Below are 25,009 nucleotides of genomic sequence, written 5' to 3'. Positions count from 1 at the left end.
AAATCCGACCCGAGAGCTCAAAATAAAAAACATTGTTGTAAGCTTACCATAGAGAATTAGGGTAAGAGCAGGACAGGGTTTTTGATTTTTTAAGGAGTCACTGAATAATGAACTTTTGTTCATTGCAACCAAAATAAAATTACTTAGTGCAGCTTTAAATATTGAGAACTACTGAAATATGTATGCATGTTCATAAATTAGAATAACAGCTCTATGTAATATGTGTGAATGTTCGTATAGGGTCAAGACTGCGAGGAACCAATTCATGCGTGCATCAGTAACCCCTGTCAGAATGGAGGTACCTGCCACCTGAAGGATGGAGAGGAGAAAACTCACTGGTGAGACAGACCTTCGTCATCATCATTGTCATCAGCAAAACCTCAAATCTTTGAGTTCCCGTGTGTGTATACGTATGTGTGAGACAGAGAAAGAGCTATATTCTCTTCTTTATTGTGTTCAGCTCCTGTTGAAAATAGCAGAATAGCTTTCATTTAGTACATTAAATAAATGCTCAGCTTAGTGTGGGCGTGTCCCTGCTGATGAGGTAATGAATATACCTCATGGACAGTGTGTGCCTAATCTGTCGTAATCAGACTGAAGTGTCTGAAAATTATCTGAGCTCACTCATGCATGTAATCAGCCAATCAAGGGCTCTTCTGTGGACATATACAGGAGAGAGATGTGACTGTGATATGCTTGAGTTCATCTGCAGTCATAAGCACTTGTCAGTGTTAATTAATCCTATGTGTTGGTGAATGAGGGCAGTTTCATTTGAGAAGTTCTGCTTTAAATTATGATTAGATACTGTAATGACACACACACACACTACATGAGGGGTTTCTGGAGGTCTGTCAAAGTTGAAGTTGGTCATTTATTCCATGTTAAAATGGCTCAACCAATTACGGATGGAAGGGGCAGTAGGAGTGTTTGGAAACAATTATTATTGGTGCTTGTTAAGCCAAGTATCACGATTAGGGTTGCTGACTGTCCTGTGCAATATAAAATCATCCAATATTTAGGGAACAAAATTGCGTTCTAAATGAAATCCATATGGCATGCTGTTTATCCCATATTTTAGCGTCTCACACCCAAACTGCTAAGAACGTTCCAAAAACTGAGAGAAACAGACCTGAAACACACACCTTTTCACATTAGTGGTGTGAGAGATCGGCTGTTGCTACTTTATATAGATGCCACACTTGACAGAAGCAACCTGGGGGAAAGTTCAATGACAATCAGTACACTTTTTCTGTCATATATCATTCAGGTGCATGATAATTGTTTCTCACCATTATGATTTCAAATTTCCAGTAAACGCTCCTTTTCGTGATATGAGATTACATTGCATTGCAATGCCAGTGCTCGTTCTGAAAGAGAGACTCAGCTAAATGACGGTGTGAAAAAAATGCAGCACTTTTAGTACGGAAGTACAGTACTGTACAGGTTTAGTTCAAATGCTTAATTTCTAATATTTTCCTTGTGGGGAAAAAAACCCACTATTTACTGGCAAAACAACAACACTATGTTTCATGTTAAGCATTTTCTCAGAAAAATCCATTATAATGCATGGTTTCACGATCCCGGTTCCGGGATTTAAAATTACGTCAGTAATAATGTACTTCCAATTTTAAATGTATGCGGAGGAGTTATGAGCTCATATCTGGTACCATTTGAAAGCTTAGAATGTCTACTTTCTTGAGATATGCATCACTTTGGCATTTGTTTTACACTAAGTAACTTATTTACAATAAATTACATAGTTCCACCCATCAAAAGTCGTGTCATAATTATGTGCGTTTTTGAATACATATGTCTCATATCGCTCAAATATGACGCACATATACAAACCATGTATCAAATGAAAGCTCTCATTGCCAGTAAGAAGTTCCAATAAGTCTTTTTATTGAGGTATAATCACATATCTAATACACTTCGAATGAATCATGAAGTATACAATCATACAAGTGAAATTATTGAATATTAGCCGTGCTACTCGCACTAGACAGCACAGTTAGCCACAAATGCTACATAATCTTTTACCTTAGATTATTCTCTGCAAAATGAGCCGTTTTTCAGTGTTTTCTGTGGTTGTGTGCCCAAGTAATCCCTCGATATGTCACACGAGTGCAGAAACACCACAAAGTAATGTTATATGATATTCAACAATCCAGGAAAATATGTAAACATCCGATCCGGATAAAGCATATATTGCCGTAAAGCTTAGACCCTCCGCTTTCCGGCAATGTCTCTCAAGATCAAATAGACCAATCAGGGGCTGTGATATTGCATCCAGACTGTGAAGTGATCACTGGGTAGGTTACGTGCCCAAAACACACAGACGCGTCTCACCAGACACCAGAGCGCATATTTACCACTTTCAACAGTGTTTTATGTAATGACAAAGGGTTTTCTGTAAAATTACACTGGGATTTTGCATTTATAGCACTGTATATGGGTATGGGGAGACTTTAGATTTGGGTAGGCGGAAAGTACACCAAAAAATTCCTCCCTTCAAATAAATTGAAATAGATATTAAATAAAACATGATACAGACAAAATTCCTTTTTCAGGTATTTGCTGACATCTAGTGGAAACAGCCAAAGCTGTCTGCTTGCTGCTAGGGTTTACAGGGCTTGAGTTATAACTTTCAAAAATGAATTTATATAAAAAAAATCAAAAAGCGCCTCTTTTTTTAGGAGGGTTATTACTGTTCAGACAACATATATTTAATTTTTTTTTATTTTTAGCAGTGTTTTATGCAACTTCAAAGGGTTTCCTGTAAAATGACACCAAAACTGTGTATTTAGGCCAAAGTATGTGGGAATGGGAAGCTTTTTAATTTGGGTAGGCCAAATCCAGGCGGAAATCCCCAAAAATGGCAAGGATCTTAAGAGGTTAAAACAGTGCAAAGACAGTGGCCCTGGAACGCCAAATAATATATATATATATTTTTGTGATATATACTATTTTTAACACATTAATAATTTACTGTCCGCAAATCAATTATCCCAACTTTAAATGAAAGGCTTGTGAAAATGCTAGACAGAATAATATTCTCTTTCTCCATAGATTGCAGCTTTGCTCTTTTGGTAAACTTAGTGTTTATTATAAGGGAAGATTGATGAATATTTGGTTCTTCCTGGTCGTGGTATTAAAGCGGTTTACATTTAGTTTTAAGGGCCGTTCAAACCAAATGCATGTTTGCGTCTGTCCGTGTTGTTCTTCAATTGTTTTCCTATGTAAAGAAGCTCTAGGTGGAACACTTTAGCTGTTGCCCAGCGTCTTGCGCAGGACCATCTGAAATCAATGTCCCCCTATTTAAAGCTGGAATGTCCCGTATTTGGCTGGTAGAAAGTTGTCAACTCTAATTACTATCATTATTGCTCATACTTTGGGTTAGGATTTTTAACAATCCACTAAACTCGTCCCACACCATTTGTGCTATGAACATGAATTATATCCTAAATTGTGTGGCTTAATGAGGAGAGGTATGCTATTACTTTTTAAAGCAAACAAACTTACTGTTTTCATCTGGCAGGTGATGCATATGTTCTTTGTATCTGACGATGCTGATTATATGATAGTAAATAAATGCACCCATTTGGTGACGTAGGTCTGAACATTTTTACAGATTAATCCAAAACAATTGTTTGGTGCATAAACTTTTATTCTTTCAGTTCTGTATCCTGTTTTGTCCCACTACTCAAAAAGCAAAAAGAATACTACTCATGTTGTTTGTCTAATTTACTTAAATGTCTGTAGTAAAAGGCTCATGTTACTGCCGTGTGTGTGTTGTCAGGTGTGTGTGTCCAGATGGATTTGAAGGAGATGAATGTGAGATAAATATTGATGACTGTGAGGATAATGACTGTGAGAATAACTCTACATGTGTGGATGGGATCAACAACTACACCTGCCTCTGCTCACCTGAATACACAGGTAACACACAAGCACAAACTCTACACACTCTAAGTGCTCTGTGCTCTCTGTGCTTGTGTTTAACGTTCTGACGCTAACATGCAAATGTGCTGCTTGTGCTAACTTGTCAAACGTGTCCTCTGTATTTCTTTGTTTTTCTGCCTCTCTCTCGCTGCTTTTTTCACTTTCTACTAGCTGCTAATAATAATGAGGTGGAGAAAGGTTAGTTTATACTCTCAGTTCATCCTCTGATTGTGTGTCTGTCTCCTTCGCTGTGTCTGTGCTTGCTTGACATTATATCATCTGAAACATACACATTGATGTTTTCCTTGCTGGGACATTAGAGCAGCATGTACTGCTGTTCTTCAGGGCACTGGTATTTTGACATCTTGCCCTGCTTTCTTTTTTAAAGTTGAATAATCACAGACTACCATGCATGCACAAACACACTGGCTTAATGGGATGGGGCAGTTCTAGGCTCTAGGCAGGGGTGGTATGTCTGTATTTTTATTAATGGTATAACAATATAGTTACTTTTGCTGGAAATTCAACCCCTAAATGTTTGACACATTACATACCTTTGTTATATATTTATGGACGCAAAGCAAAGGGTATAATTATTGATGGGTTTTTGACAAACAAGGTTGTAATCTTTGAATTTGTCTTGGTATTTACAACATTTTGATAAACATTTGTTGATTTGTTTTACAATTGATGTTATGACTTTTAAAATGTCATGTGGAGTTTTCTCAGGGTTACACTGAACAAATGACCTGAACAAAATGTGTCTTTAAATATCAATATTTTTTTATTTTTATGAAATGATATGAAAAAACTGTTTTTCTATGCAAAAAACTATGAAACTGCATACTGTTACAGTATGTACTGTATTTCATGAAGGGCGCACTTCACGACCAATAGAACAGTACATTCTTTAGGTATGCATGCGAGTAGTATGAATAGATTCCGGACATACTTCTTCCAGGGACGTGAGTATTGACCCATGACCCGAATATACAACATAAGAACAACGACTGTGGAAATGATCTGCTCTAATTTTGTTAAAAAAGCACTATTTAAGCACAAGAAACAAGCTTGGTATATATAGTGCATTCAGAAATTATTCAGACCCCTTAATTTCTTTCACATTTTGTTGTTGCAGCCTAATGCTAAAATGCTTTAAATTATATATTTTTTCCAAATCAATCTACACTCCATACCTCATAATGACAAATTAAAAACCAGATTTTTGATAACTGCAAATTTATCAAAGAAAAAAACTGAAAGATTACACTGACATAACTTTTCAGACCCTTAACTCAGTGATTACAGCCTCAAGTCATTTTGGGTATGATACAAGCTTTGCACACCTGGATTTGGGGTTTACTGCCATAAGAATGGTCCTCCCAAGGTCCTCCCCTATGCAGGTCCTCCCAAGCTCTGTCAGCTTGGATGGGGACCGTTGGTGGACAGCAATTTTCAGATCTCTCCAGAGATGTTCCATTGGGTTCATGTCCGGGTTCTGGCTGGGCCACCACCATGCTTTACCATTGGGATGGTATTGCGCAGATGATGAGACATGACGCTTGGAATTGAGGCTAAACAGTTCAATCTTCGTTTCATCAGAACAGAGAATCTTGTTTCTCACAGTCTGAGAATCCTTTAGGTGCTTTTTTATGTATCTTGCACTGAGGAGAGGCTTCCATCTAGACACTCTGCCATAAATCCCAGTTGGATGGATTGTTGTAGTGATGGTTGTCCTACTGCAAGTTTCTCTCATTTTCACAAATGATTTCTGGAGCTCAACCAGAGTGACCATCGGGTTCTTGGTCGCCTCTCTTACTAAGGGCCTTCTCCCCCGATTACTCAATTTGGGGCTAGCTCTAGGAAGAGTCCGGTTTGTTTCAAACTTTTTCTATTTAAGAATTATTGAGGTCAATGTGCTCTTGGGAACCTTCTATTCAGCCGAAATTGTAGCCTTTCTAAGAACAGTACCTTGATACAATCCTGTCTCTGAGCTCTGCAGGTATTCCTTTGACCTCATGGCTTGGTTTTTGCTTTGAAATGCATTTTCAGCTGTGAGACCTTTTTGAAACACTTGACTGAAATGTTTCTCATGATCTTAAAAATCTTTTGATCTGAAGGAGTATGCTTAAATGTTTGAATTATTTTTCTTTTGTTGACAAAAATAGAATTGTGCCACCATATTTATTTATTTTATTAAAAAACTAAAATTTAATAAAAAAAAGTTTTTGAAATCGATGACTTGAAACAAATAAAAAAGAAAAGAAGCCAATAAGTGCCCAACATAGATGGGAACTCCTTTATTACTGTTTAAAAAGCATCCCAGGGTGATACTTCAAGAAGGTGTTTGAGAAAATGTCAAGAGTACATGTCTGCAAATTTTAGGCAAAGGGTGACTACTTTGAAAATGCTAAAATATAACAGAGTTTTGATTTATTTTGGATTTTGTTTAGTCACAACATAATTCCCATAGTTCCATTTATGTTATTCCATAGTTTTGAAGAAAAAATACAATAATAAAGAATGAGTAAGTGTTTCAAAACAGGTGTGTGCCTTTCCAAATCATGTCCAATCAGTTGAATTTGCCACTGGTGGACTCCAGTCAAAGTGAATAAACATCTGAAATATGATCCAGAGAAATGGGATGCACCTTATCTAAATTTCAAGTGTCATGAATTGAGTGGTCTGAACTAGAGGTCGACCGATTAATCGGCCGGCTGATTAATCGGCTGATTTTTAGCATTTTTTAACATAATCGGCATCGGCCAATATCCAAGTATATCAAGCCGATTATTAGGCAGGCGCATCTGTGGGAAGCCTAGTGTTGTTGTCGAACACGTGTTCGACACATGCTGCCCCTAGAGTCATTTTCCAGCAGAGTGAGCAGACCTCATCCAGTGCCTAAGGAAGGAGCTAAGCTCCTTGGAGAAAATGGTAAGGATTAAATTTGTATAACTTATTTATATTTAATTAAAAACTATTGATATGTTACTGCCAACTTCGAGAAAAAACGCGACATGACGTGCAGCTACTTTGGATATTGATAGCGTAGTTGAAGTTGCATTATCACAGCAGAAGGGTTGCTATCATGTCACAATAAGCAAGCAAGAATTTTGCAATTACAGACAGTGAATCCGAGACTTTTATTTGTTCTGTTTGTGTGTCTTATATTTGAGAGGGTTGTCACTCAATGCAGAGAAATAAGTAATAAAAAAGATACCAACGCACTATAGGCTAGTGAAGGACTGGCTTTGGTAAGCTCGGACATTATCGGTTCTGCTGTCGGTACTGGAGAAATTAAGAAAATACATTTATTATTGCTATAAAGAGAAAGTTATTTTATCTCGCCAGCCATTTCTATGTATAGTAATATGAAACCATTTGTCTGTGATGCAATTTAGCTATTCGCAGTCGGAGAGAGAGAGAGATCTCGCGCACAGTGAGCACAACAAGAGCCCTGCATAATGAGTGACGACAGAGGACAGAACTAAACATTTAAATGTAGCCTGGTTTAGATCTGTGATTATTAGTCTGATTTTATTTTAGATTTCGCCTTCCAAAGATTATAAAAATAATATTTATACATAAGCCACATTCTGTCTAGCACAACTTCCTTCCCTTCACAGCGGTGCACTGACATTTCTCCCTAAAACTCAAACTTAACGTCAGAATCAGCACGATCGGTGATTGTTGTAAAATGCAGTCTAGCTTCTGTTGCTAAATTGCGGGACGCGTTTAATAATAAAAAGAGCGCAAGAGATACCGTTCCTAAGGCGGCGCGCGCTCCAAAACACACCGCAACGAGACAAGCAAAGTATAGGCTACTTTGGGTTTCATGTGCGCGTCTAAACAATCAACTATACACAAAAATATGTCAAAACGACCGGCTTGGAGATTCACTTAAACACAGTTTATGTCTTAAATGGACGTAGTTATGGAAATAGTTGGGAGAAAATATGCTGCATCAGGAGCCTATTAGACTCGGTCTTAAAGGGGAAGCTGTCTAATAATGAACATGCTGACGATTGAGCCATTACTGCGAATCAAACAACAAAAGGCAAAGAGTAAATCACTTACAGCTCTTTAATGAATAACTTCTGCACTAATAAGCATTAATTTATCTATAATAAACTATGCAGTGTTATTTTACAATTGATTACTTTATTAGATTACATTTTAGACCACACCTGAACAGTAAAGTTAGTAGACCTTCCTGAAATTAAATCACTGTGCCTATATAACGTTTATCTTTGTTTAATAATATATATATATATATATATATATATATATATATATATATATATATATATATATATATATATAAACAAAAACAACCATTAAGAATACCGTTGAAGTACCCGATCGATAAGCAGTATCGGTAAGAGTAGTAATACCATTAAAACTTAACAATACCCATCCCTAGTTATGCCTGTGCTTCTCTTGGATGCTTTGAATATTGGATTACGTATCTGGATTGCCCCTTAATTAAAGCTGCATTTGGATCTCAACCTTCGTGTCTCGGAGCAGTTCGTAACACCTGCTTTGTTTATTTAATATATTTGTTATACATTATTTATACAATATGTTTTTACATTATACATTTTTAATTTAAGTGTACAAGTGCAGATTGGTCAAGTGTTCAATAAATGTATTTGTTGAGAAATTTTGTCTATCTTAAGTAATTATTTGTGTTTCAAATAAAAGGTTCAAATAAGAGGTTAAAAACAAGCACATATCGGCCAAATATCGGCCAAAATAAATCGGCAGCATTAATCGGCCATCGGCCGAACCGAATTTCAAAAGATCGGCATCGGCATCGGCCTGAAAAAAAAAAATATAGGTCGACCTCTAGTCTGAACACATGTCAATGTGATATCAGTTTTTTCTTTTTAATAAATTTGCAAATTTATCAGAAATCTAGTTTTTGCTTTGTCATTATGGGGTATGGAGTGTAGATTGATGTGAAACAAAAAAAATATTTAAAGAATTTTAGCATAAGTCTAAAACATAACAAAATGTGAAAAGAATGAAGGGGTCTAAATACTTTCTGAATGTACTGTATAGCACTTACAGTTGAGAGGAGCCTTCCGACTCATGGTTCACCGATGTTTTTTAAATCCAGCATTTTCAGCACGATGTCGCCTCAGCTCCCGAGGGATTAAGGGATTGTAAAGTGTCCAGTTGCTGGGAATAGTAGGTCATCCTGGTATTTCTCATTAAGACTAAAATGCTGCATTATAATAATCAGCTGTCTACACTGGAAATGCCTATAGTAAAAGGCTATAGTTTTCTACTTGAGAGAGTTTTTTTTTATTTTTTTATTTTTTATTTGCTGATATACCATGGTGTAAACAGTATAGCAGAATTGCTACAGTTAGAACAATTTCTATACCATATATACTATCATAGATCTGTTTAAAAAATATGTGTGTGTGTGTTGTGCAGGAGAGCTGTGTGAAGATAAGATGGATTTCTGCGCTTCAGAGCTGAACCCATGTCAACACGACTCAAAATGTATTCTGACAGTTAAGGGCTTCATGTAAGTTTTATCAACACTACCTGTATCATAGTCTTAGCCTCAGATGGAATGAGTAGAAAGATAACTAGTTATCCACAAGCAGAACTTTTTCTGGAGAATGTCTAGGTTACTGTTGTAACCTCCGTTCCCTGATGGAGGGAATGAGACGTTGTGTCGAATGAAGCGACTCTAGAGGTCTTTCTTGAAGAATTTATCCAACACTCCTGTTGGGATATAAATGGGCTTGAGGGGAGGGGTTCAAAGAATATATGATTCAATATAATTGGATGATGAATATGTTTATGTAGCTTTGAGAGGTTTTAGGGTTATGTTCAGGTAGAGTCATGGAAAGTAGACCCTCTTTTAATTCAGTGGTATTACATATCAGGACAAGTAACACCAGCTTCTAGAATTAGAGAAAGCTAAATTCAGATAACACACTTGTTTCATTATACAGTATAAAGAAAAAAGGATGGTGCCGACCACAAAAACAAATCTACAATTGAATTGCTGAAGCAGTGAAAAAGTGTTTAGAGTTGAACCCCTTTAAGATGCTGTGGCAGGACCTTAAGTTACTGAAAACATTTTTATGGCTTCTAAATGTTGGATTATTTTCATTTAAATTAATCTGCATGAATTAACAAAAAGAATTAAAGAGCCAATAAAAAAAAGAGAAATTGTGCCTTTTAGTTCAGTTGTGTTGTTATCTTTGAGGTCTTCTATGCACGTGTACTCCTTGAAGTTGACAAAATTAAGTTTTAGCATTTCAATTTTTGAAAATTTTCAACATTCTCTTCTGGGAAAACAGGTAAAATATATTGATGATATATTGATCATCTTGCACTACATAGATTTTTTACAAATCAAATACTCTCTAGAATGAGAATGTTCCTCAGGGAAATGCCACTTACAACCCACTAGCAGCTAGCAAATCATGTTTCATGGTCATGACATTACAGGCTATTGAAAACAAAAGGATAATCCTTTTGATATGTCTGGCCCCAACTTTCTGTTTCATCAGGACTTAGGTCAACACTGGGAAAAAAAACACTTTTTAAGCAATTTCATTGGGTCTTTTAAGTTAAAGATGAGGCTGGGATTTTTTTATGTTCTGTGATAGTCACAGTGTCTTGGTGTGTGTTTATAGGTGTGAGTGCAATCCAGGTTACACAGGGGAGCACTGTGAGGTGGATTTTGATGATTGCGAAGACAATAAGTGTAAAAACAGTGCTCAGTGTATCGATGCTGTGAATGGCTACACGTGTGCGTGTCCAGTAGGGTACAGGTGAGCATAAATGCACAAACACACTAAAGTTATCATTGACAGGTCATAAACAGACCATTCAGAGTGTACCATGTGACACATCTGTCCCTCTGTGTGATTGTGCAGTGGGCTGTTCTGTGATTTCTCTTCTCCGATGGTACTGCCCAGAACAAGTCTGTGTGATCACTCTGATTGTGCCAATGGTGCACAGTGTGTTGTCAAGGACACAGATCCTGTGTGTCAGTGTCTCCATGGTTACGAGGGTGTGCGGTGTGAGAGATTGGTCAGCGTCAACTTTATCAATAGAGAATCTTTCTTGCAGATCCCCTCCAATCTTATAACAGAACAGGCCAATATATCACTCCAGGTATATATGACCTACAATTATTATTCTACTTTTATTCTGTTTTGTGTGTGAAAGAGAAATTAAGGTAATGTATCACCATATATGCATGCGGTATACACACTCATGTGGTGTGTGTGTGTGAGTTTTATAGATTGCCACAGATGAGGATAATGGAGTGTTGCTTTACAAAGGTGATGATGAACACATCGCAGTTGAGCTGTACAGAGGCAGACTGAGAGTCAGTTATGACTCTGGGACCTACCCACCTTCTGCAATCTACAGGTACACACACACCTACTATACATTGACCCCGTTAACACTTGATATTAAGATGCATTTCAGATGATCCGATCACAAGTGGTCAGCAGTAAAAACAAGTGTGCAAAGGGTTTTTTAATTTTTTGTGATCGGATCACATATGGAGGAATCAAAAGCACACGTGACCACATTGTATTTGAAGTGTTGCAGTGATATAACGGTATCATGGTATACCATGGTATGAAAATTGATGGGTTTCATACCGTGTACATTTGTGTCTCTACGGTATTGAGAAAACAAATGCAACCGGACGGAGAATCTCACCTGCGCGTGCGCATCGCCTTTCCTATTCGACTGCCTGTCAGACTCGTCAACTTGCACCACACACACATGCAGTGGAGAAAATGTCAGAGAGAAACGAGGTGAGGGGTCTGACATAAGTGAGTGTGTGTGTGAGTTAAAGCAGTGTTTCTCAACTGGTGGGTCGCCAAAAGTCTATTCGGGCTGGGCCATCAGGGAAAGAACAATGTCACTGTCGATTACGAATTGTCAAATTGGCGAATTTGCAAAGTTTGGTAACAGAAAATGCTGTGGTTCTTTCAAGAAAGCCTTCCAGGCACAAGATATTTATTGTATGATCTCAGAAATTTGGCCAGAATTAATCGGGGCCTGTCTCCTTCCATGGATCGCCAAGCAGGAACCCTGTGAGTTTGCTCGATTTCCAGCTTATGGTCAGCTATGTTGAGCAGATTCGGAAGGAGCCCATCCAGGTATTTCACCATATACTGTCCCCCTACTCCCTCAGGAACTCTGACGATACAGACGTTATTCCACCGACTATGGTTCTCCATGTCCTCCAACTTCTCCCAGACATGCTCCAAATCCACCTTGGTCACTAGCAGATTAGTCTCTGATGACTCCATTTAATTGATCTATTTCTAGACATCCTACACTCTTGTAACCACATCAGTGAACTTCGCCTCCATGGCAGTGATCGATCGACGTATTACAGCAAGATCCTCAAAGTCAGCATTGACCTTCATCAGCATTGCCAACATGTTCAGCATCTCTCGCCACATTTCCCGCACCTCTCCGACTAAGTCGACTTCCTGGTGGGGGCATCAGATTGAGCACGTAAGTGTCTTTTAATGTCTCCAGAGCCCAAGGATTTAGAATTTTTAGACATATTGTCCTCTTAGAACATTTATGGAACAGAGTGTATCGAATCTCACCGGTTTATGTCATTAAAAGTATTAAAACTAGCAAAATGCACAGAGCTCGCCATTCACACATCCAATCATCGCATGGTGTCATATGGCATCAACGCTTGGGAATTTAACAGATTATTTATTTCATCTGTTCTTCAAAATATAATCAAGTGTGTTTCTTCAAGCAAGCATCATTGTGTCTAACAGTATTTCTTGTCTTAGTTTGCCCGTCACGGTGGTGGCAGTTGAGCAATATTACCCACCACTGCTCAAAAAGTACACACATTTCTGGGGGCATTTGAATCAGGGTTTCCACGGGGCATTGAAAAGCATTAAAAGTGGATTTTGCGAAAATGAAGGCCTTAAATGGCATAAAAAAGAATTAAATGTTATTCCTACACGCATAAAAAATATAGATCGTTTTGAGAAAATAATATCACCAATTTATTTTGAATATAACCTTCATAATTAATAACTGTCGCAAAAATATGTTCATTGGTGTGATAAACACATGGAACCAGTTTGGTAATTGACTCCGGCCGGTGCAAAATTCCCGTAACGCCGGATGTTTGGACAGCGGCAGGCTGGGACCTGGAGGAGTTTGAACAGAGAACGTAAATTTAGTCAAGTCGAAAAGAAATGGGTAAGTGCAAATTCCAGCAAAAGTGGCTAGAAGACAAAGAATTTAGGACATGGTTGCAGCCCGTTGGTTGTCAACATGGAGCTGTTAAATCTCATATGCAGTCCGATGGCCACAAATCAGCTTTAAAAGGCAGACAGCAAAGAGTATTTCATATAATAAGTTAGTAATTACATACAAGTAAAGCACTGATACGTTTATTAGAGAAATCCCACTTATTTGATTAATTGGATAGAGGTTTTAAAGAACTCAGGATAGCCACCTCTCACTATAGTTAAACACGCTAGAGAGGCGCTACATAAAATGGAGCCACCACTGGGATAATAGTGTGGATTTTCTTTTCTTTTTTTTTTTTTTTAGTATTTACAACTGAAAATTTGCATTCTGAAACTAGGGCTAACTTATAAGCTAATATGGAGAGCATAAAACAGTTAGCATCAGAATTAAAGGGATGGTGCCGTGGCGAGGCATTAGAGGAGTCTCATGCAGTCATGGTGCTCATTCGAGAAGATGTAGACACAAGTGTAATTGAAGAGACAATGCAAACAGTGAAGTGTTTGGGACGTGTGCGAGTCAGAAGCCGCATCTTCAACAGCCAACAAAACCGATACTTGGTTTTGTGTGAATGTAAGGAAGTAGTAAAAGACGAAATCATTCCCTTTGAAGTGTCTCCTATTGAAGGTGGAGGGCCGTGGTCTCTTATCATTGCAGATGAAGCTTCACGAAGCAAAGCACAATTTCTGATGTCTGGATCGCAACAAGCTCCAGGTACGCATGTTGAAGAAATTAGCACATTGTTTCCAGAAGATGAGGCTGCTGCCAAGACAACAGAGGCCATTCTGCGAGCTGAAAGTGATTTACTTGACAAGTCCTCAAGTGAGCATGGAAGCTATCGCCACCTACAAACTTTCTCTGGGTTGTTGCCCACCCTAGCTGGAGAGGAGCAGTTTGACCACTGGTTGGGTCAAGCACGGCTCATGGTGGAAGAGAGTGACTGCTCTCACAAAGAGAAGAGGCGGAGACTGAAGGAAAGTCTTAGAGGCCCGGCGCTTGATATTGTAAAAGCAGCACGAGCCAGTGATCTTGATGTGAGCCCCAAAGACTGCTTAGAGGCCCTTGAGCATGCTTTTGGGACAGCAGAATCAGGAGAAGAGTTGTATTTTGCATTTCGTTTACTGCAGCAACAACCAGGTGAGAAGCTGTCTGACTTCCTCAGATGTCTAGAACAGTCGCTGAATAGGGTTGTGCAGAGAGATGGTCTTCCCCTTGGGTGTGCAGATAAAGCAAGACTAAAACAGTTGTTGCGTGGTGCGATAGCCTCGGATATGATGTTAGTTAACCTTCATCTGAGAGAGAGGAAAGCAACACCCCCAACCTTTCTCCAGCTGTTAAAGGAGATACGCACAGAAGAGGGATTTGAGGCCTCACGAAACAAGATTACTCCTGTCATGCAAAGTGGAAATGTAAGGCAGAATGCTGATGTGAAACAGACTGAAATTCAGAACTTGAAGGCTGAGATCAAAGAACTTAAGGCCTTGGTTGCTGCTGTCATGTCTAAGCAATCACAAGACACGTCAGCTAGCAGTGAGAAAATTCCCCCAAATGTAGAGTACAGTGAGTGAAGTTCAGACATTGAGATAGCAGCTTTGAAAAAACAAATGAAGCGCTTGCAACAGAAAGTCACAAATAAAGTAGCTGAACCTCAAGCTGCTGTTTCAGCTGTGAATGCAACAAAACCAGTAGTCAGCTCCGCACAACGATCATTCAAAGTATCGGAGGAATGCTTCTGTTATCGATGTGGTGAGAGTGGGCATTTTGCAAGGAAGTGTCAAAAACCAGAAACCCAGGCTAAAGTTATCAAGAGACTTATCCAGGCTCTGAAGCTATCCAAGAACAACCAGACATCAAGTGATGCCACCGCTAATGCAGTTAACTGTTCTGTTAATAAAAGTACCGCTGACATGCCTGAGAGTGTGCATATTCTGGATGGGTTAGTTGGGCCGCCTAGCCTGGTGCTGATGAAGGTTAATGGACAACCCTGCACTGCTTTATTAGATAGTGGCTCTCAGGTGATGATCATTTTTTAACCCTGGTACCGGAAGTACTTGTCTGATATGCCCATTCAGCCAGTTTCTGGCCTTTCCCTGTGGGGTTTAAGCAAGTCTGGCACTAGCTACCCTTACCGTGGCTACGTGGTAGTTGATATGGAGTATCCAGCGGAGGTGTTAGGAACCAGCCAGACTGTAACTGTCCTAGCTCTCATATGTCCAAACCCCAGGGCTGAAAATGATCCCAAAGCTGAAGATGAGACGGCGGTCATTGTGGGCATTAATGCGAGCCATGTTAGACGCTTGGTGGATCAATGCAAAGACAATGGCATTGATGTCACTCGAACACTAGGCCTTCGTGTTTGTGTCAAGGAAGATCAAGCTGCATTCAAGGGTGTTGATGTCCCTGTCCATGATGATGAGGCTGGCCGTGTCAGATGGATGGGTCCAGGCCCTTTGGTCTTAACCCCAGATGGTGATGCTCTGGTTGTGTGCAAGGTCGAGCTGAAGAAGCCTGTTGCTCAAGAAATCCTGATGATAGACTCATTACCTGCAGCTGCCTTACCTGCTGATGTGATTCTTCATCCCATGGTTGTGCCCGTGACTACTCAAGAATGAATCTTCAAGAGAAACTTCCATACCTGTGGGAACAGTGATTGGATGTGTGTATCACATTGATCCAGTTGCGATGATTCCCCCTAAGGAGACTGCTTCCTCTGACTTTGATGAGAGCATGATCAACTTTGGAGACTCTCCTATCTCAGAACAATGGAAGAACAGATTATGTAAGAAACTGGCTCAGAAGTCTCATGTCTTCTCAATGCAAGAGTGGGATTAGCAGGAGGACTAGAGCACAGAATCCGACTTTCTGATTCCCGGCCTTTCCGTCAACGATCATGCCGGCTGGCCCCTGCAGATATCGAAGATGTGAGAAAGCATCTACAGGAACTGCTGCAGGCAGGGATCATAACAGAGTCGTGAAGCCCATATGCATCCCCAATAGTTGTAGTCAGAAAGAAGACCGGGGCTATTAGGATGTGGATAGATTACAGACTGTTGAATAGCCGAACCATACCTGACCAGTATACAACACCATGCATTGAAGATGCACTGAATGCCTTAACAGGGAGCCAGTGGTTCTCTGTACTGGATTTTTATTCAGGCTACTACCAGATAGCTATGTCCGAAGAAGAAAAAGAGAAAATGGCATTCATTTGCCCGTTAGGATTCTTCCAGTTCGAACAAATGCCTTAAGGCATTACTGGGGCACCAGCAACCTTTCAAAGGTTAATGGTAAATGCAGTGGGTGACATGAACCTCCTACAAGCGCTCGTGTACCTTGACGACGTGATAGTGTTTGGAAAAACTCTCGAGGAACATGAAGAGAGTCTGCTCAATGTTCTAGATCATCTCGGTGAAGTTGGGCTGAAACTCTCAGTTGACAAGTGTCAGATCTGTCTGCCGAGGGTCAAGTACCTGTGGCACATCGTGTCTGCAGATGGCGTCACCCCAGATCCAAACAAGATTGAGGCTGTCACTACCTGGCCAATGCCAACAAACCTGAAGACGTTACAATCTTTCTTAGGGTTTTGCGGTTATTACCGCCGATTCATTCAGAACTATTCTGCAATCGTCAGACCACTGACTGAACTCACGAAGGGATATGCTCCAACACAGAAGAGAAAGAAATGACCCAAGATGTGAACAAGTCTACTTGAAAGAATCAGAGCCTTTTGAGGAAAGATGGGACAAAGCCTGCACCGATGCGTTTCATCACATAATTCATTGTCTGACACATGCGCCTGTTCTGGCATTTGCCAATCCACAGAATCCATACATCCTGCATGTGGACGCAAGCTTGAAGGGTCTGGGCACTGTTCTTTACCAAGAACACACTGAAGGCAGAAAACTCAGCTCTGCAGAGAGAAACTACCACCATACATCAGCTAGAATTCTTGTCACTCAAGTGAGCAGTAGTCTATCCACAGCCAAGCTCAATGCGGTGGGGCATCGCTGGCTAGCTGCCCTATCGACGTATGAGTTTGATGTGCGGTATTGCCCAGGCCAAAATAACATTGATGCATACCTGTTGTCAAGGAACATGCCAGAAGAGGATGATGATGGCTGGGTGACTATCCCTCAGTCTGGACTGAAGACCATCTGCCAGAGAGTTGGCATCCCAGAGTTTGCACGCAGTACACCAGTCTGTGTTGCTCAGCTTGGAGCATCTCCCAACTGTGTTCCTGACCTGTATGCCTTTCCAACACACATGGAGTTAAAGTCCCTGGAACTCATGTCCAAAAAGAATCTCAGGAAGGCTCAGGAAGAGGATGAAGCCATCGGACCGGCCATACAAGCCATCAGGTATGGGCGCTGGCCAGAGGACGTGTACGGGAGTCCTGAGTTATCCAGATTGAAAAGAGAAGCTAGGAAGCTGTCAATGGAAGATGGATTGCTGTACCGGTGCAGCCGGAGACCATCTGGAGATGTGGTCAGTCAACTCATCCTGCCAAGAGTGTTCCGGGAGATAGTTATGCAGGCCATGCATGATGACCTGGGGCACCTGGTACAAGAAGTAGATTCTTTTGGCCTAGGATGTCGATGCATGTGGAAGAATACATCAAGAACTGTGGAGACTGTGTCACTCACAAGACGCCTATACAGAGAGCTGCTCCATTGCACCAGATTGTAAGCCAAGGGCCTATATGGATTTAGTGTGCATGGACTTTCTTTCCATGGAGCCTGACTCCAAAGGCATAAGCAATATGTTAGTGGTCACAGATAATTTCACAAGATATGCTCAGGCTTTCCCAACAAAAAGCCAGAAGGCCCATGTTGTGGCTAAGGTCCTGATTGAAAAATATTTAATACATTATGGACTGCCTTCGAGGATCCATTTGGATCAAAGAAGAGATTTCGAGAGCCGCTTGATCCGAGAGCTGTTGACCTTGATGGGGATACACAAGTCACGGACCACACCATATTATCCGCATTGAGACCCGCAGCCAGAAAGGTTCAACAGAACTCTGCTCTCCATGTTAGGTACTTTAAGCCGGGAGAAGAAGCGTACGTGGAGCCAACATGTGCCTTACATGGTCCACGCGTACAACAGCACAAAGTGTGATGCCACAGGATACTCGCCTTACCATTTAATGTTTGGCAGAGAGGCGAGACTTCCTGTTGACTTGTGCTTTGGAACGTCCCCAGATGGCATAGAAGATGCGTCTCACAACCGATATGTCACAAAGCTGAAGGAAGACTTGAAGCAAGCCTACAAGCTAGCCTCTGATGCTGCAGACAAACGGCACCAGAGAAACAAGAGGTTATATGATCGCCGAGTTACCTGCTCCGTAATTTAGGCCTGAGAGGCGAGCACAAACTAGAAATTAAGTGGAGCCCTGACTTATATGTTGTCGTAGGAAAGATGCCAAACATACCTGTGTTCAAGATCAAACGGGAGGATGGAAGGCTAGAGAAAAAACTATGCACAGAGACCACCTTCTTCCTATTGGACAGCTTGTGAGAATGCCACCCACCGACCAGGATGCTGATCCACCTGCCAGACCTAAGACCAGAGCAGACACTCGCAAGAAAAGTCAAAGAGACTCGAGACCAGAGACTCAAGCGTTACAGGAGTTTTCTGATTTGTCCTCTGACATGGAGTATTATGTCACTCAACATGTCACTCGGAGAGAGCCTGTCCCGAGGGTGCTAAAAACTGCCAGGCCAGTAATTGACTTAGAAGATGACCCTGAAACAGAACAAGAAAATGACCCTAAAGCTGAAACTGTTCATGAAAATGATTCAGACCCAGACGATGTTGACCACAACAGTGAACCGGAACCTGAGGATGAGGAGTGTGATCAGGAAGTAGCTCTAGAAGAGACCAGTGAAGCTGGATCAGAGTCTGACCCTGAAGAATTATCTGAGGTCAAGGAGGATAGAATGCAGCCCAGATCTGAGCCTAGACCTAAGAGAACTGCCAAGCCAACTATTAGACTTACCTATGATGAGCCTGGTAGATCAAGAGATCAGCCTCTAACCATTGTATTGAGGGATAGTCATTAAAATAGGAAAACACTAGAAACAATAGTTATTATGCCCTTAGGACTCCTTTGCTAGTTTATTAGTGTCTGATGAGGACAAACAGACATTTAAAAGGGGGTGTAACCAGGTTGAAATTAATTCATTAATATAAGATATACAAGTTGAATAAATAATTTCATAGTTTAATAAACAGAGGTTTAAAAGTTAAGATTCATTGACCAGCAATGGCGTTATAATTTGCTCAATGAGAGAAATGCATATTTGTGTAATGTTCATGTTATACTAAATACAGCATTTAAAATGTTAAATATTTGTTGTGAATATATGTGAAAATGCCTGTAATAATAGGAAAAAATTGTGTTTTTGGGTTAAATGTGGAAGGGTTTTAAGGACAAAAGTAATTCCTAGATATTTCATTTCAAAGTGTGAATATTATTGTTTAAATGGTGATTTAAAGGAAAAGAGTATTTCATGTAATAAGTTAGTAATTACGTACACACAAGTAAAGCACTAATAAGTTTATTAGAGAAATCCCACTTATTTGATTAATTGGATAGAGGTTTTAAAGAACTCAGGATAGCCACCTCTCAGAGGTGCTACAAAATTAACAAATGGTAACTCTTGATTTTTTCTGTCTTGTGTCATGGTTATTTAAACTATTTTGAATATAGCAGAGTGTTAAAAACTAAACAGCAGCGTGTTAAAAACCAGATAGTTGTAATGCATAATTCATTCATCAATCTGGAATGTTGCCATTTTTAAGTAATTGTTAGGTCAATCATTTAACTAAATTTAATTGAAATTTAATATTATAAAATAGAATTAGTAGTATTTGTTTTAATGTACGCCTGCTGCGAATGATCATTACAGATGGTCAGCAATAAGGGAAAAAGTTAATTAGTATAAACATGATAGTGGCTGGCAGGATTGGATGATTTATGTATTTTATTTAGCATTGTCTGGTGTAAAATTCCATTGGTTAATTATTAACGCACACACTTTGTGCTGTGAGGACGTCATTTTTCTACAGCAGTAGAAAAGATGGCTACATCCAGGGTACCCCGTGCCAACTGAGCAATGCAAAAGATATGAATGGGAGTGCTAACTGATAGCTCTATCCAGGCACTTTAGAGCTGCGTGAGTTTAACCACTGGAGCCTTATGGATTCATTTTTATGCTGCCTTTATATGATTTTTGGAGCTTCAAAATGTAGGTACCCCTAAAATGGATTGTGTGGACCAACAGAGCTCAGATTTTCTTCTAAAAATCTTTGTTTTCAGAAGAAAAAAGTAATATGTCTGGGATGTCATAAGGGTGAGTAAACGATGAGATGAATTAAAATTTTCGGGTGCACTATCCCTTTAAAGAAAACTATAGGAGAACTTTAAAAGTCAAACTATAATGTGAAAATGTATTTGTGGGCTAGATTTAAAGATAAGCGTCATGGTTACTGTCATAACCTCACTTCCCTGAGGGAGGGAACGAGACGTTGTGTCGAATGAAGTGACACAAGGGGTCTTCCTTGGGAGCCTCGCATACCTCTGAACTTGAGAAAAGGCCAGTGTGAAATTGGCAGACAGAATTTGCATGTCCCGCCCCCGGACATACGGGTATAAAGGGAAGTGGGCGTGCTTCTGTCAGTCAGGTTTATGCACTGAGGAGCTGAGGATAAGGCACGACCATTTACATTGGTAGGTCTAGCGCTGTAGCAGGTGGGACACAACATCTCGTTCCCTCCCACAGGGAATGGAGGTTACAGCAGTAACCATGACGTTCCCCTTCTGTCACTCACTCAACGTTGTGTTGAATGAAGTGACACAATGGGTCCCATTCACAGGTGCAAGCAGGCTGCTGCATGATAGGGGCAACTGTATCAGCTGCACGCAACCCTCCCCAACGCTCCCAAAAGAGATGTCATAAACAGACCTTATGTTCCCAGCACCCCTGAGGGGGAACAGGTGCTACATGGGGGTGTATTCCACCTGCGAGGTGCTCGACGCTGGGGCTGAGAACTGGGCCCGGGTTGAGGCAGAGCTACCTGTTGTTTAGCCGCAAGGGGATGCCCTCGGCGAGCAGGTGGGTCGCGGTGGTTTGGCGACACCGCGACATGATGTGGGATATCGCCTCTATCTGCTTCTTCACCGGTGAAAACTGCTGGGCGAAGTTGTTGACGGTGGCACTGATGAGGCCAACTGGGAGACGGGGGTGTTGAGAAAGCGGTCATCTCAAACATGTTCAGCCAGAGGTGATGCTCCTGGACCACGAGGGTGGCCATCACCCACCTGAGTGCCTGCGCTGTGATCTCCGTGGCTCTGAGAGTGAGGGCACGTCGGGGTTGGGACTACCCAGGTGCAGATTTGGAGTGCCTTGGCTTGGTGAACCTGTAGGAGAGCCATGGCATGCAGGACGGAACACAGGTGGATTGCAACCGGAAGTTTCCAGTCCAGCCTCACGGTGGCCCGGGAAAGCATAGCAGACATCCGCGCGTCAGCCTCAGACTGGGCGAGCAGACCCGAAGGTGGCAGCTCAGATGAGTCATCAGCATCAGACGCCACTGTGATGCTCTCCGATGCAGCGCCGATATCGTCATCCAATTCCGGGGGCTCAAGAGAGCTCGGACGAGTGTGCCGGGTGGATGGTGGTTCGTGGGGATGTACCCGGCGAAACCGAGCACGTTGTCATCCCCAAATCGCCTTCATTGCCAGCCGGGTCATCCTCAATCCTGTGGGAAGAAGGATCAATGCGTGGAGAGAAATCGATCGCATCCAGGAACTACACAGAGGCGGAAAGACATCTTTAAAAAGACTCGTCCTGAAAAGGACGTTCAACGCCTGCTGTGTATTGCTCTTTTATGAGTAAAAACTCAAACTCTTTTAAAGAAACAAACTCTATTTCACATTGGCCTTTTCTCAAGTTCAGAGGTACATGAGGCTCCCAAGGAAGACCCCTTGTGTCACTTCTTTCAACACAACGTCGAGTGAGTGACAGAAGGGGAACTAGTAACACATCACATATTAACTACTGTATAAACTATTAACTTATCAACTAAAACACTGACTGCAGGTTTCACCCTCAATGTTTACTAACACACTCCCTCACCCTCTCTAGTGTGGAAATGATAAATGATGGAAGTTTTCATGTAGTGGAGCTGGTGGCAAAAGATCAATCTCTGTCTCTCTCCATTGATGGAGGCAGCTCCAAATCCATTACTACTGCAAACAATCCAAGCCCAGTACCCAGCCCTTCTCCGCTTTATGTTGGAGGTATGTAATATCTTAACATTTCAACTGTAACATCTTAATAATCTTCTTAAATAATAATCTGTTCTCCTCTCAGGAACTCCTCTGCAGTCTGGAATGGCCTCTTTGCGTCAGGGCTCTGGGAGAAACGGCTCTAGTTTCCACAGCTGTATCAGAAACCTTTATATTAATGACCAGCTCCAGGACCTCACCCAGTTCTTGCTGCAGGAGGGGGTGGTGCCAGGCTGCCGGCCATGCCAGCGGAGTGTGTGCGCTCATGGGCAGTGCCATGCTACCGGTCACTCATCCTTCAGCTGTGAGTGTGAGGCAGGGTGGACCGGGCAGCTGTGCAACCAGCAGATCAACAATCCATGTAATGGGAATAAGTAAGAGGTTAAAAAATCCAAACACAACCACATTCTTTCATCTTCTTAACTTGTATCTATCTGTGCTTCAGTGGAAGGTAAGGTATAAAGTCAGGGTTCCTATGCTTTTTGACCTGTGAACTGTTACGATTTTTCCATTACTTTTCCAGTCGTTGGTGATAAAAAGCATTCTCTAATGAATCATCATTCATAAACTGAACATTAAAATGGCTTCCAAGTTTTAATCTACGTAAGCGCTATATCCAGCCAATTAAACATTTAATGACAAAGCACAGATAGAGAAACTGCATACTTAGTATACTGTTAGTATACCAAGTTTAAATAGTATACTTTAATAAAATATTTAAAGGCCATTGACATTTCTCTAAAGAGTATACTAATTTCAGTCACTTTTCCAGGCCTGGTAAATGCAATTAATAACATTTCTAATATTTTACAGTTTTCCATGATGGTAGGAAACCTGCAAGGTTTTCTGTCTTTTTTTGTTGGTTTTGTAAAGTGCTTTGTACATAAAATGCTATGTACACACTCTTTGTTTTTATGTGTCTTTCTGTCTTAGATGTATCCATGGTTCCTGTCTACCCATAAACTCATACTTGTATAGCTGTCGCTGTCATCCAGGCTTCGCAGGTGTACTGTGTGATGAGGAGGAACAGATGAGTCCCTGTCAGTACATAGCATGTAAACAAGGGCACTGTCGCGTTTCTGGACTGGGGAAAGCCTATTGTGAGTGCAACAGCGGCTACACAGGGGAAAGCTGTGATAAAGGTATGACACGCTCACGTAAAGTGATTGTTTTACCAATTATCTGATACTCAATTAGCCAGCTGTGCTTAAAGGTGCTGTAAGTAATTTTAGACATTCTGGAACTGTCACCAGACTAGCCGTTTAATTATCCATGCCCCCTCTTTACAGAGACAGGTGTGATATTTAATAGCACCTATTTCATTGATATCTGACTGGTAATAGAGGTGTTTTCTGCATGTCATTTAATAAAAAAAATCAATTACAGCACCTTTAATATCACAACCTGCTTTTGTATGTCACCAGTGTCCTAACAGCCTTTAAATGCTTATTTGCTTTATGTGTTTTTAGTGCGGTTGTTTTGATAAATTTTTTTAAACCAAACAGGGAAATAATCTTGGACTGTTATTACTGTTATTATTAAACTAACGTTCATTTTTAACCTTCCTGAAACTTTCAAGCTGTTACTGAAAGTGCCGTGGACCCCACTCAGGTCCGCCAGGTGAGGGGTGTGTGCATGTGTGTGTTCAGAATTCATCAAGAGAAATTTCCTTCCTTCTTTAACCAGTAATTAATCTTAAGCTTGAGGTGCACTTATGTTCCTTATGCTCCCGACAGGAATGTTCTTCTTTTTTCTTTTCTAATTTTTTTCTGTGAGTTTTCTTAGGGTCACTTTTCAGTTTCACTTGAAAATAATAGTGGCCAGATCATTATTGATATAATGAACCTAATATTGTGACCAAGTGCTCAATCATTTTCTCTCTTTCTCTCTCTCTGTAGAGATGGCGTGTCGGGGGGAACGGGTCCGAGATCACTATCAGACGCAGAAGGGCTATGCAGCATGCCAAAGCACAGAGAAGGTCTCCCGTTTAGAATGTCGGGGCAGCTGTGGGGATGGGACCTCCTGCTGTGCCCCCCTCCGCAGCAAATGCAGGAAATACACCTTCCAATGCACAGATGGATCCTCTTTTGTACAGGAGGTGGAAAAAGTTGTCAAGTGTGGCTGCACAAAATGTCCATCCTAAATAATGAAAAAGAAGAAATACATCCCGTATCCCCTCTTCTCTCCTCGCTTTCTTCTTGAATGATGTCCCCTCTTTTTGTTTTATCTATTTTTGTCAGTGTTGGACTAATGTTTTGTTTTGTTTTTTCTGCAAAGGAGATAATGGATTACTGTAAGATTGCAACGTTCATGTAGAAGCAGGAGCAGGCAGACAGGTGGATGAGATCCAAAAGCAGTTTTATTAAGGCTATGACAAAATAAACAAACACAGGAGCAAATCAAAGGGTCCACAATGGGAAAAAACTAACTGAGGAAGAGGAACATGAACAAAGAACAAAGGCGAGGGTAAGCAAACTAAGGTGGAGA

General features: G+C 40.8%; 1 protein-coding gene across 1 annotated transcript in view; it reads left to right on the top strand.

Moving 5' to 3' along the window:
* Positions 1-24,717, top strand: part of LOC127643526 (slit homolog 2 protein-like) — a 111,627-nt gene extending 86,910 nt beyond the window's left edge. The window contains exons 28-38 of the mRNA XM_052126320.1: positions 241-338; positions 3,800-3,939; positions 4,114-4,140; positions 9,388-9,481; positions 10,608-10,745; positions 10,851-11,091; positions 11,222-11,352; positions 22,380-22,534; positions 22,608-22,896; positions 23,456-23,664; positions 24,421-24,717. Of these exons, the coding sequence (XP_051982280.1) occupies positions 241-338; positions 3,800-3,939; positions 4,114-4,140; positions 9,388-9,481; positions 10,608-10,745; positions 10,851-11,091; positions 11,222-11,352; positions 22,380-22,534; positions 22,608-22,896; positions 23,456-23,664; positions 24,421-24,665 (1,767 nt within the window). The 3' untranslated portion in view covers positions 24,666-24,717. The remainder of the gene's footprint in view (positions 1-240; positions 339-3,799; positions 3,940-4,113; positions 4,141-9,387; positions 9,482-10,607; positions 10,746-10,850; positions 11,092-11,221; positions 11,353-22,379; positions 22,535-22,607; positions 22,897-23,455; positions 23,665-24,420) is intronic.
* Positions 24,718-25,009: the final 292 nt, after the last annotated feature.

This window comes from Xyrauchen texanus, chromosome 5 (genome assembly GCF_025860055.1).
Source record: "Xyrauchen texanus isolate HMW12.3.18 chromosome 5, RBS_HiC_50CHRs, whole genome shotgun sequence".
Taxonomy (NCBI): domain Eukaryota; kingdom Metazoa; phylum Chordata; class Actinopteri; order Cypriniformes; family Catostomidae; genus Xyrauchen; species Xyrauchen texanus.
Note: the sequence above shows the minus strand (reverse complement) of the source record. Positions and strands in the feature narration are given on the sequence as shown.